Below are 13,105 nucleotides of genomic sequence, written 5' to 3'. Positions count from 1 at the left end.
CAAAATTATCCACAATCTGTCGTTAGTCCACAACAATACATGGACATAGAAAAAGTAGATCACATGTAAAAAGTGTTTTTATGTGTAATAGAATGTCAAAAGGTGTCCCTTATAATCAAGAGTGCATTACTCTTTAGGACACTTTTTTATCTTTTTTGACACTTTAGAACACAATCTGCTGGAGGCACACTTTCAAGGAATCCAAGGGAGATGTTGGACATAAATGCCCCTTTGTCCAACGAAAGTACAAAGAAAAATATATTTGTTTTTATTCAGTTTAGTTTGTAGGCAGAATAGTTAGTTTCTTTTTTTAGTTAGGACTTACCTTCCGACATTAATATTTTATTTGTTTTTATTTGTTCTTTTTCAGTTTTTTTTCATTGTTTTATTTTACAGCAAAGTTCTTATTGTTTGTTTTTTATCAAAGTTTAAGATATTTGAAGAAAATATAATCATCACAGTAAATTGTAATTTGTTTTTCTCTATATTTTAACATCCATATTCATATATATATATATTTTATATATATTAACAATTATATAAAAAAATGTATGGACATAAAAACTATGGACGGAAAATTGTGGACAAGTAAGAAAAATACATGAAAAAAAAGATGTGGACATGGATAGATACAAAAATATAAAAAATCTTTTAAGAAGTTTCATGGATGTGTTTTCGTTGATAACATTCTTATATTCTCAATCATCTATAAAAATGTGGATATGGACACTTAGATAATAGAGTTATAAACTATATGTGGATATAGACATCAAAGCTGGACACATACACTAAAACGTTCATATCCATACTTTCCCCAAGTTTGGTCTATAGTAATTACATATGTTGACATAGATATGAAATACAAGACCAAGTGAAAGTAGATAAACCACGTTTTGGAGTCTGGATAGGAGGTGTTGAGCTGCATCATCCATAGACTCTTAATGGGTGGAAACAAGATTGATGTTTAGGACGTTGTTGTTGTGAACTACGTCATAGACTCTTGATGTGGTCATGTAGTTAAAATATCTTGCTGCATTATCCATGAATTCTTGCTGTGGTCATGTCAAGTATATCTTGCTGCATTATCCATGAATTCTTGCTGTGGTCATGTCAAGTTTTATCCAAAAATCCATCTAGTCATATAATCAAATTATCGATTCAGAGCACTAGTTGTGGAAGACCATAACAAAGATAAATAAAGAATTGTTTTAATTAAAATCAGAGACTTTTACTTCTCAGATCTCTGATACAAAGAAGAAGTGTTCAACATTTAAATCTCAGAAAGATTCTGATAAAGAAAGGAAGTGAAATTAGAATATGTAAATGTCAAAATTGAGCTCTTTGTTGAAAAAGAAATGAAGCTAACCTTCACACCACGAGAGCTTGTCGTCTTCTTTTCCACAATAGAGGCATGACCTGTTCGTCGCCGCGTTTCTCCGCACCGGAGCTCAGATCTGCTGGCCGTCATGTCATCCTCTCCACAACGGAGCTTGGACATGCTCGCCGTCACGTTGCCCTCTCCACACTGGAGCTCTCAGATCTGCTCATTATCTCTCCCATCCACAAAATCTCAGAAATTTCGATCCAATTGGAAAATTACAACACAAACAAGAAAAACATAAAAAGTTAGGGATTTCGAAAACTCTTTAAAGTCAAAAAGAGTTAAAGAATTCAAAATATAAACCTCTGTTGTCGATCTGCGGTGAAGAAGGTTGACTATTGAGGTTCCCTTTCTTCTTCGACTTCGATTTCACCATGGTTTCTCGAAGCTGGACGAGGTTCGGGGATAGATGATGAAAGGGGATCGTTGCAATTAGGTTTTGAGAAACTATGAAAGTGATTTCAATTTTTTGTCTCAAAAATATGAGAGATAATGGATTAATTGTATTTTGAATTTTATTATATTTCTTTAATTGAGATGTGTGTCCAATTGGATATATTGTTGTTTTATTTTAAAAAAAAAGTTAGCTACGAAAGAAAGAATGTTAAGAAGAAACAATATTGGGAGTATAAGAGACAATCACCACAGAGAAAGTGTGCCTCCAGCAACATGTGTTTGATTGTGTAAATTGAAAGTGAAAATGTGTCTTAAAACATAAAAATTTCTATAATCAACTCCCATGACAATAGACCCATGAGCCATGTAGTTTTGGATCAAAGAAAAGGGTCATTCAAGTTAAAAAAAAAAACGAACTTTTCTAAAAAGAATCTGCCGGTTGAAACGCCATGTTGCCGACGAATAGTATTTTACCGACACATGCTGTTAGCTTTTCTTCATAATCGTTACTATTAACGTTTATATTACTGATGTCACATTCATGTTTCGCTCTTTTGAATTTTCCTGTTGCAGTAGTTGTATTAACCAATGAAAATATCAAACTTTTTCTTATAAAAGAATATGCTATATAAAATAACAAGGACGACTATCTTGTTGTACGTACTGTATAACATAACTATACAACTTTTCCAACTACTACGTACATGATAAAATATATAGCTCAAGAAACGTTAGATTCTTTCATCCAATGAACCGAAAATATACATTTAGTTGTTACCTACACACGTTATACATGAAGTAACAAGTGCATTATCTATTCAAATCTAAAATTTCAAGAGCTATTTTGTTGCAGCTGAATTTCAAGATATAACGTTAGAGTTAATCTATACATTGAATTCATCAATACCAACCTTTATTTTTTTAAACTAGCAGATTTTCATAGAAAAAGACTCTTAAAAACTGGAATATAACACTTGGGAAATGGTTTATATTTGATCAAAGAAAAAAAAACACTTGGGAATAAGGAAAAACATACAAATACAATGGATCCGTTTCACCTTTTCCGAGTTTTTCGAAGAGACAAGTTGACAAAAAATAAAAACAAAATCAATTTTAATTTTCTCTAAGATTTAAAATAAAGAAAAAGATCAAAATAGCACTAAATCAAGTTTTTGTTCCCAAACTAGCACTCAAGGCCAAAAGTCACAAAAATAGCACTCAAAGGATGGGGTTTAGGGTTTATAATTTAGGGTTTAGGGTTTAGAGTTTAAGTTTTAGGGTTTAGAGTTGAGAAGTGAGGTTTTGGGGATAAGATTTCAAATTTTGAAAAATAAAAAAATTTAAATTTTTCAAAAGATAAAATGCTATTTTGGTCATTTTAATTTTTGAGTGCTATTTTTGTGATATAAACTTAGAAATGTGTTATTTTGGAGATTTGCCATTTAAAATACAGTATTCAATATTTATTTGGTGAAAAAGGTTAAAAAGCAATAAATAAAGCAACGGATGTGATCGCATAAGCTCGGTGAATTAAGATCCAATCAACGGCCCCACATTCATCACACACACACTCTCTCTCCAAACAACAACAGAAATAGAAGTAGCCACCGGCGAGAGCGACGGGGGAACAACAGAACGGTGACTTACGACAACTTAAAGCTTAACCCATTAATACAACAAAAGGTCTTTCTCTTTCCTTTCTAATCTCTGTCTGCATGTTCTTCTCTGATTAAACTCTAAAAATCTGGAATTTGTTTTTTCATTCACCTAAAGTTTCAGTCTTTATTATATCTTTTTACTCACTGATAGTGTTTGTTGTTCAGCTCAAAAATCACTGAATAAAATAAAATAAAAATGGTGGGGGAGATGACAAACGGTGGAAGAATCCGGCAATCGTTTCCCGGAGCTAGAGATCTGACGAGCACTGAAGGATCTGAGTATGGTCCCGTTGAGTTCACCAGAGAAGACGTTGACGCTCTTCTTCATGAGCGAATCAAGTACAAGAGCAAGTACAACTATAAGGTCTCTCTCTCTTTTTTAGATCTCTCAGTTTCATGCAATTTTACTAAAACAAGTCTATCTATCAATTATCAAAAGGGTTTGTAGTTCAGTCTTAGTTGCTTAATCTATAAGTGTTATGCTTGGTTTTGCAGGAGAGATGCGAGAATACTATGGACTATGTGAAAAGGCTTAGGCTTTGCATTCGATGGTTTCAAGAACTCGAGTTAGACTATGCGTTTGAGCAAGAGAAGTTGAAGAACGCTATGGAGTTGAACGAGAAGCATTGTGCAGACTTGGGTGTGTTGCAGAGCTGGTTCTTATTATGGACATTTGGGATTTAACAAAAAAAAAAGAAAACTTAACGTGTATGCATTTGCTTGCAGAGGTTAGTTTGAAAGAGAAGGAAGTGGAGCTGAACTTGGTTATCCATGAGCTGAGGAAGAATTTTTCTTCTGTTCAGGTGCAACTTGCCAAAGAACAAGCTGAGAAATTGGTAAGAAATGTCTAGATTCTGGTTAAAAGTTCATCTTTTGTGGTTTTCTAAGTTGGTTTTATTCTGGTTAAGGCTGCAACTGGTTCGCTTGAAAAAGAGAAAGAAGCAAGACTTGCTGTTGAAAAGTTGCAAGCTGCTCTCACAGAAGAGCTGGGGAAAACGCAAGGAGACCTTCAAACAGCTAACCAAAGGGTGAGGAATCTCTGAAAGTTTCGAATTGAGAAATGGTTTGTTATAGCTGACACTGAATGTTTTTCCCTTCTGTGTTTCAGATTCAAGCTGTGAATGACATGTACAAACTCTTGCAAGAGTATAACTCAAGCTTGCAACTCTACAATAGCAAGATCCAAGGTGATCTTGATGAAGCCCATGAAACTATAAAGCGAGGAGAGAAAGAACGGACTGGCATTGTAGAAAATATTGGCAACTTAAAGGGTCAATTCAAAGCACTGCAAGATCAGCTTGCTGCCTCCAAGGTGTCTCAAGAAGATATCATGAAGCAAAAAGATGAACTGGTGAATGAAATTGTAAGTCTCAAGGTGGAGATTCAGCAGGTCAAGGATGACCGTGACCGCCATATTACAGAAGTTAAAAATCTGCAAGCTGAAGCAACCAAGCAAAATGACTTCAAAGGAACCATAAACGAGCTTGAGGTTTGTTTTCATCCTTGAATGCACTTCTGTATGCTCTAAAAATAATCTAAATGACTAATGTAATCTTGTTTCTCCAGAGTAAGTGTTCTTCTCAAAATAAGGAGCTACAAGAGTTGCAGGATCAGTTAGCAGCTTCTGAGAGGAAACTGCAGGTCTCATCACATTCTTGAGTTCAACACATTTAAATGAATATTTATATGAAAATGTTTTCAATTCTTATTTTATATTTGTTCATTTTGGTTAGGTGGCGGATTTGTCTACCTTTGAGAAAATGAACGAGTTTGAAGAGCAAAAGGAAAGCATTCTCGAGCTGAAAGCTCGCTTAGAAAAAGCTGAACTTAAACTCATCGAAGGAGAAAAGCTACGGAAGAAGTTGCACAATACCATACAGGTTAAAATGTTTGTACATTTCCCTTGTGTGTGAAATGTTGAGTTAACTTGGCTGATTCTGAAACATTTTAAATGTTGCAGGAGCTGAAGGGAAACATACGCGTATTCTGTAGGGTTAGACCTCTATTATCGGGTGAGAATTCTAGTGAGGAGGCCAAAACCATTTCCTACCCTACATCTCTGGAAGCACTTGGTCGTGGCATTGACTTGATGCAAAATGGTATGATAAAATTTGGATTCTTGAAATAACAAAAGAAGAAAGAGACTCATTTGATGTTCTGCTATGGACAGGGCAAAAGCATTGCTTCACATTTGATAAGGTTTTTGTACCGAATGCATCACAAGAAGATATCTTTGTAGAGATTTCTCAGCTTGTTCAGAGTGCTCTTGATGGTTACAAGGTACTTATACATTCTCTATCTGCTCATTTTCATACATTGTCTAACCAGTTAATCAAGCTACAGAATAATAATAATAATTATAATGCTATGTTTCACTGTATATTCTTGGACTGAGGCTGATATTAAAACATTTTCAGGTTTGCATTTTCGCATATGGACAAACGGGATCTGGAAAAACATATACAATGATGGGCAGGCCAGGGAACCCTGAGGAAAAAGGACTGATTCCTCGATGTTTGGAGCAAATATTTCAAACGAGGCAGTCTCTTCGATCACAGGGTTGGAAGTATGAGTTGCAGGTAACAAATCTCCTAGAGACTTAGAGATAGATAGTGTACATATTGATTCTGTTATGTGTTTATATGATAGGTGTCTATGTTGGAAATATACAACGAAACAATTAGAGATCTCTTGTCAACAAACAAGGAAGCTGTGAGAGCAGACAATGGCGTTTCTCCTCAGAAGTATGCAATCAAACATGATGCTAGTGGGAACACACATGTTGTGGAGCTTACTGTTGTTGATGTTAGAAGCAGCAGAGAGGTTTCTTTCCTCTTGGATCATGCAGCTCGGAACAGGCAAGTATCTGTTTTGAAGAATTGTTCATCTTTGAGAGAAGCTGCTAATGATGCAAACTGTTTCTTTACAATTTTGTACAGGTCTGTAGGGAAAACTGCGATGAATGAGCAATCATCTAGAAGCCATTTCGTCTTCACATTAAGAATCACTGGTTTTAACGAGGTACTAATTGAGTTTCTTACTGGAACAATATGATTTAAAAGTATTGTTTTTGGTTTCACCTAAACCAAAGCTGTTTGTTTTTCTTACAGAGCACAGAACAACAAGTACAAGGTGTCTTGAACTTGATTGATCTTGCCGGTAGTGAGCGTTTATCTAAGAGCGGATCAACCGGTGATAGACTTAAAGAAACTCAAGTAATGTCTCAAGAAAATAACTAAAACAATACATTCTTTAGAGACACCTCATGAATAATGATTTCTTTTCAATCTAACGCAGGCAATCAACAAGAGTTTATCCTCTCTAGGTGATGTCATATTCGCCTTAGCCAAGAAAGAAGATCACGTACCCTTCAGAAACTCGAAGCTCACTTATCTTCTTCAGGTAAAGAAACAAAATTATATGATCATTTCACCATCTTATCATATGTTCGAACAGAAATGATATTTTGTCGAATTCTGTTATCAGCCATGCTTAGGTGGAGACTCGAAGACGCTAATGTTTGTTAACATCACACCGGAACCTTCCTCAACTGGTGAGTCTCTGTGCTCCCTTAGATTCGCAGCAAGAGTGAATGCATGTGAGATTGGAACTGCACACCGTCAAGTTAACAACAGGCCGTTGGATAATCGTTTGAGTCTTGGATGAGATTTTCTACTCCGAATCCAGAAAACAAGAGAGAAAAAGTTATGTTGATACCTAAACGTGGTCATTACTTGACTTGATGTTGGTGCTTAATCTGTATATAACGTGTATTAACCTTAAGTGTTGTCTGTTTTGTCTATGTGTGGACAAAAACATATTAATGTTCTAAAATCTTGAATAGACAAGCATTAGATAAACAATATTACATTAATCATACTATATTTGTTTTTGTTTTTGTTTTGTTTTTAATCAAAAATCATACTATATTTGTTAAGTGATTTTTTTCTATTCATATGCTAAGTACTCTTTAGTACTGTTTATTTTTTTATTTTTTTATCAACAACATTACAGACTCATATTGACTCTGTAAACTACACCGGTAGATATTGATCCATGTGAACGACGAAAGACGTTTGTTTCCTGACATTACGTGCTAGATTATCCGCCTATTCGTTAGTACTGTTTAAAAACATAGATAATATAACAAATGAAAATTGTTTGGTAACATATCAGATTAAATATTTTTTTTATTTACACATTTAGTTATTCTATTTATAATAAAATAATTATTTTTTGTATTTTTTATTTACAGATTCTGCCACTGCATTAAATATCAATTTAAATACATAATACTAAAATAGAAGTTACAACTTCTTTTGATGTGATATTTTTTAAAAAATAGACTATCCCTAGAAAATCTCTTAAATGTATTTTTATATATATACTACTATAACCATATCTTTTTAATGTTCTCAGATATATTTTCCTCATTTTAATGATATTTAGATCTTTTCTTATTTGGTACAGTTTAATCATTTTATATTTATTTTACTATTTAATCATCTTAAAAATATTAAAAAATATTTACCTACAATATGTCGGTTTCTCTCACAAATCATTTCCTTATAGTCACATAAAGTAATCTATATTATTAATCATATTAAAAGAAAATTACTATATTTAACTAAGTATGATAAGTTATATAAAATGATAAGTTAATATATATTATATTTATAAAACTAAAACCTTTATTATACAAAATTATGACATGTTAGTAGAAGGAGTTAATATTAGTAAACTATATAATACATCCAAAAAAATAAACATATCTCAAAATTTTATATACATAATATTAATATATTATTTAAAATGAATAAATATAAAACTTTCTAAAAGATAATACATCACTTTGAAGCGCGGATAAGAAATTAGCATATGCTAACTACAAAACATTATTCAAATATGTTATTTCAGACATATATTAATTTTTTTAGCAATAAAATATAAATATATATAATAAATGTGACAAATTAATGTGATGGTTTGTAACAATTAGTTAAATTACAATTTGTAAAATATAAAATTATAGTATTTGAAATAGTTATATAATTATTTTAATATATGATTAACATTAAAAATATATACCAATATTAATGATATAAAATAAATATATATGTATTAAACTAAAAATAAATACCCGCGCAACTGCGCGGATTGAAGTCTAGTTAATTAATTACAATGGTTATTGTTTTTTCTGTGGTGAAAATAAAAACACAAACTAAAATATGTACTATATATTATATAAAACAGTTTTTAAATATAGTATTACCTTATTTAGTTTAGTCAAAAATATAAAAATTTCTAGCGTTCAATTTTTGAGAAAATAAAATATCATAAAATTAATAATAATTCATAGAAAACTAATGCAAAAAATTAAAAAAATTATCATGTTGTTTCATTTTAAAATAAAATAACAAAAAACAGGTTAATGTACGAATAGTACAATTACATCAAATTGTATCAAGTTACAATTTTTAATATAATATTATGTACAAATAAAAAAATTATCATCAAAAATCTATATTGTAAAATAATATATTTTACTCTATTTGTAAACATAAAAAATATGCATGAGATTTGTTTTTAAAACTAGCAGTTTATGAGTTTACGTTGAACACAAGTTAAATCAAACATCCGCGCGGGTGCGCGTATCAAGTTCTAGTTTAATTTAAACTGTATATATTTATATTACCGCTCAACGTTATTTTTTTACTAAAGATGCTTTAAAACATAGGAAATCCCTCATATATTAAAAGAGAAGCATGTCATTTAATGCTTTCACACTAAGAAAGCAATAAATAATTATGATTGATTATAAATTAAGAAAATTGGGGTAAAATGTACCACACACAAAGTCGGATCTTTAGTTATGTCAAATATTGTTTTTCTTTACAGAGTTTTCATATCATACCAAAAATACGAAACATAATCAGATTGCAAGAAAAAATCAGACATCAGAAAAATTAAAAAAAAAAAGAAAAAAATTCGTGAAATCGATTGAAAATTAGAATTCATGTGCTGAGTGAAGAGATCACATTATTTTCCAAGAAACTCTAATACTTTTCACTCGATTGTATCGTGTTTTTATTATATTTACCAAGAATTGTTTATAAGAAAACACATGTTATTGGTTTTAGGATATATCAATTTTGCAACATACTCAATATTGACATGATTCTCAACTATTTTTATTGGTATTTTTAAATTATAGTCCAATAATTATGTATGTTAAATAAACCGAGAATATTTGTTTTACATTTATTTTATTTTGCTTTATATTTGTAGAAAAATAATAAGTCTGAGTAAAACATCTAGGTCCAAAGAACCAAACTGAACTAGATTTGAAAGCAATACTAAACACAAACTAAAACTGATTAAGTACTCACATGGATCTAAAAGTTTAATATCCACATAATCAGATCCGAAACTGATCCAAATTAAAAGTTTGGATACCAAAAATATCTAAATAACAATTATATATTTAAATATTTTTACTATTTTAAATTTTATACCTATTAGATTTTCAAAAATATGAAAATATCTAAATATTATCCATATAATCACAAGTAAATATGTAAAATAGCATAAAATGTTCAAAATACTGAAAATATTTATTTGTTCTCCATCCAAATATTTAAATTGAACTAGTTTTTATGTAAATTTAAATATTTAGTCTTACATTTTTCAAAAGTTTATGTTTTACTTTATTTTAATATTAAGTATATTTGGATTTTTGTTAAAATATACATAATTAGAATTAGTATCCAAACTTAAATCCGAACCGCACTCGCAATGATTCGAACCAAATCCAAGCTAAAATTTGAAATTTGTATATATCCGATTTGATTTAAATTTCTAATCCTAAAATTTCAAAATCTGAATATTTTAACTGAATCCTAACGGATATATGAATGTTCATCCCCAGAAAAAACTATACAACAAATTCCTTAGCGCACCATATAATAAATTATCTAATAAAATATTTAACATCCATATGCGCGGATTACTACGTAGTCGTTGTTAGTATCGTTGGTCTTGAAGGCTTAATTAATTAGACATTTAGTCTATCACATGTTCATTAGACAACTGCTTCATTTTGGATAAGATTAATTTGTTTTTCTTTGGGTCGTATCTGTCGTTAATTATCACTTTTTAGGAAGTAGCAAGAGTGAAAAAACTTCTCTTTTATTACCGTCTACGGAGTAGTTCTTATTACATTAGCCTCAAACTTTTTAACGTACATTATTTATGGAACACACACCATGATTATGTAGTGTTAACATACATCAACAAACACATTCATCACCGTGGTATATACACTCTCGAGGGTTTCGTTTGGAACCTAGTAGTAGGGCCCAGGCGTGGTCTTCTGGAAGGGACAAATGCTAACTTGCGGGATGTTGCAAACTCTAGGTAAGTGCGTAGCGGTCTCGTAGATACGGCTCACTACTTGCTGCATTTGCTGTCCCTGCTGTCCCTGCATTTGTCCCTGTTGTCGAACCTGCTGTTTAACGGCTTTGGATGCTCCTTTCAAGGTTGGGCAAACGCAAAGTGGCTCTTCCTGGTGGAGCTCGTTGCAGCACTGCTGGAGTAGTGGCGGCCTCTGTTGTGGGCCCTGGGGGTTCTCCATGTCATCTTCAAAATCAAACTCACCATCGAGGGTCCAGCTAGGACCACTACCGGACTGCATTGCCTGCTTGTGGAGCCATTGTTGGCAAGCTTTCAGGTGTTGTGCTTGCTGAAACTCCTTCCTACATTTTGGAATCCTAAATGGGCCGGCTGGGTTTGTGGCATCTTCATCGACTTCCACAACCGTCCTGTAGACGGAGGCATTGGTGAGAAGGAAGAAAAAGGCGAGAGTTGCCGAGACGAGGAAGAGCTTGTTCGCCATTTGTGTATGTTTTTAACTTTGTTTGTTATGATGAGTTTTGGTTTGAGTAAAGAGTGAAGCTGATAAGTTAATTTATAGGTGAGAATGGAGATTTGCATGGCGATCACGTGTAATAATGCATGCATTTGTGTGTGCTGTGAGAGAGAAGCTCTTAGGTGTTTGAAGTGAGTGACAAATGACGAACAAAAACAGTCGTCCGCATCTGCATGCTATGTGTGATGTGTAGCTCATGTCCTGGCGTAACATCTTATGAACGATATTTTTCAAAAAGAAGCTAACTTCATAAAATAAAAAACCTTCAGTAAGTGGGATGACAGTCTATATACTTTGGAGGTAGTGCGGGGGCGGTTGAAAATATATATTGGGAGCTTAATGAGAATTCAGTAATAGTATAGAAGATCTATTGTATGGTGAAAATTAAATGTGTCTCGTAGACTCGTACAATATGTAATAAATGCAGTAGAGCCTCTAGTGTATGGACGAATGTATGGGTGCAAATGCAAATTATGCAATTGTACCCACTATTTTTTCTAAAAAGAAATATTTTTTTTTTGGTAAAATGTTAAATTGAAAAGATATATTTTCTAAAACATTGTTAAAATCTAACAAAAATAGGCAAAATTAACCTAGCAACCAGTATTTTGTTGGTTTGCCCCCTCTGCTTTCACCATTTTTTTGTTCTTCTTCTTACATTTACTTCAATGAATGTTCAAATTTATTTGATTTAAAACATTTACTTCTATGCTTTCTGCCATTACGTTCACGCCAAATAGTGTGTACACCACCAGAGCCGAGCCTGCGGACAGTTTTATTAAATTTTATTTTTTTTGAACAAAGTTCGATAGTTTTGTTTTGTGATCGCGTCTTCAACGTTTTATTAAACTTTTGAATGAAGCCTTCATGCTTTATAGGAGCTCCACTAAAAAATAATATATATGTATATGTATTTTTATTTTTGGTATAATAACATATAAATATTAGCTGTGAAATAAATACTGAATGAAATTTTGAGTTGACAAAAATGATAAAATATATTATTTATAAACTTTATAAAAATATTAATTATCAGGGCCCCGAAAATCTCAAAATCGGCTGGACACCACTGCTTGAAACATGTATCACAAAATGAAGAGAATGGTTATGTCCCAACCATCATCCACCAAGAGTTGAACAATATATAGTATTAGGTATTTAGCATTATTAAAGATATAGATGATCAATGATAAAGAAATTTACTACCTTTGCTATCAAAGTACTGTTTATAAGTAAAGGCAACATCAGTATATTTGCAGGAATTTAGTGGATACATGAGATTGACAGATGCATGGTGATCTAAAAGAGTTTGTTAGTATTTTTGTTTTTTTAGAAAGGAAGAGTTTCCAAGTACTTTTGCAAAAAATATAAAATAAAAGAGTTTAGAAGTATTTGACTATACCAGATTTCAGTCATTGATTGATCCCAGTGGATGATTTTTTATTATTGGCCCCGAATGCTTATATTAACACTAGTTGTTTGTCCGCGCGAACGATGATATTTATTTTATTGATGGTGTTAAATCTTTTATTAATATAGCTTAAAATATTAGATGGTTAACTAATGTGATATCTTTAAAAAATTTGTTTATAAGTTTCTTGGTAAAATGTTTTGGGGTTGATCAACATGTTTTTTTCCCTTGTGACCATCATGTTTGTTTCGTTTTTTGATATACAATAATTTTAGAGTAGCTGTTTTTCCATCCCATAATTTCAACCACACAAATGTGGATCTGCTTCATTT

General features: G+C 32.0%; 2 protein-coding genes and 1 long non-coding RNA gene across 3 annotated transcripts; 1 reads left to right on the top strand and 2 right to left on the bottom strand.

Moving 5' to 3' along the window:
* Nucleotides 1-784: 784 nt before the first annotated feature.
* On the bottom strand, nucleotides 785-3,072 carry LOC106377454. The gene is made up of 2 exons (XR_001275805.3): nucleotides 1,367-3,072; nucleotides 785-1,133 (listed from the first exon to the last, which is right to left on the bottom strand). It is a non-coding gene; the product is annotated as an uncharacterized LOC106377454 (long non-coding RNA).
* Nucleotides 3,073-3,298: 226 nt separating this feature from the next.
* LOC106449745 (kinesin-like protein KIN-14M) lies at nucleotides 3,299-7,372 on the top strand. The gene is made up of 16 exons (XM_048742692.1): nucleotides 3,299-3,460; nucleotides 3,601-3,799; nucleotides 3,931-4,075; nucleotides 4,162-4,271; nucleotides 4,344-4,463; nucleotides 4,544-4,924; nucleotides 5,002-5,076; nucleotides 5,169-5,315; nucleotides 5,396-5,534; nucleotides 5,606-5,715; nucleotides 5,853-6,014; nucleotides 6,085-6,293; nucleotides 6,375-6,456; nucleotides 6,546-6,650; nucleotides 6,733-6,837; nucleotides 6,922-7,372. Exons 2-16 carry the CDS (start codon nucleotides 3,632-3,634, stop codon nucleotides 7,099-7,101), a joined length of 2,238 nt encoding a protein of 745 aa, XP_048598649.1. The 5' UTR covers nucleotides 3,299-3,460; nucleotides 3,601-3,631; the 3' UTR covers nucleotides 7,102-7,372.
* A 3,233-nt stretch (nucleotides 7,373-10,605) lies between these two features.
* Nucleotides 10,606-11,393, bottom strand: LOC106449756 (napin-like). Its single transcript, XM_013891461.3, has one exon. It carries the CDS (start codon nucleotides 11,327-11,329, stop codon nucleotides 10,781-10,783), a length of 549 nt encoding a protein of 182 aa, XP_013746915.1. The 5' UTR covers nucleotides 11,330-11,393; the 3' UTR covers nucleotides 10,606-10,780.
* Between the last annotated feature and the right edge of the window lie 1,712 nt (nucleotides 11,394-13,105).

The sequence above is a fragment of the Brassica napus genome, chromosome A1, assembly GCF_020379485.1.
Source record: "Brassica napus cultivar Da-Ae chromosome A1, Da-Ae, whole genome shotgun sequence".
Classification (NCBI taxonomy): Eukaryota; Viridiplantae; Streptophyta; class Magnoliopsida; order Brassicales; family Brassicaceae; genus Brassica; species Brassica napus.
Note: the sequence above shows the minus strand (reverse complement) of the source record. Positions and strands in the feature narration are given on the sequence as shown.

Bases quoted from the DNA above. Each gene is read 5' to 3' on its own strand.
- LOC106449745 (XM_048742692.1), top strand. From the start codon at position 3,632: ATGGTGGGGGAGATGACAAACGGTGGAAGAATCCGGCAATCGTTTCCC. The intron at 4,464-4,543 runs GTGAGGAATCTC...TCTGTGTTTCAG, and splicing joins TTCAAACAGCTAACCAAAGG to ATTCAAGCTGTGAATGACAT. The intron at 6,457-6,545 runs GTACTAATTGAG...TTTTTCTTACAG, and splicing joins GAATCACTGGTTTTAACGAG to AGCACAGAACAACAAGTACA.
- LOC106449756 (XM_013891461.3), bottom strand. From the start codon at position 11,329: ATGGCGAACAAGCTCTTCCTCGTCTCGGCAACTCTCGCCTTTTTCTTC.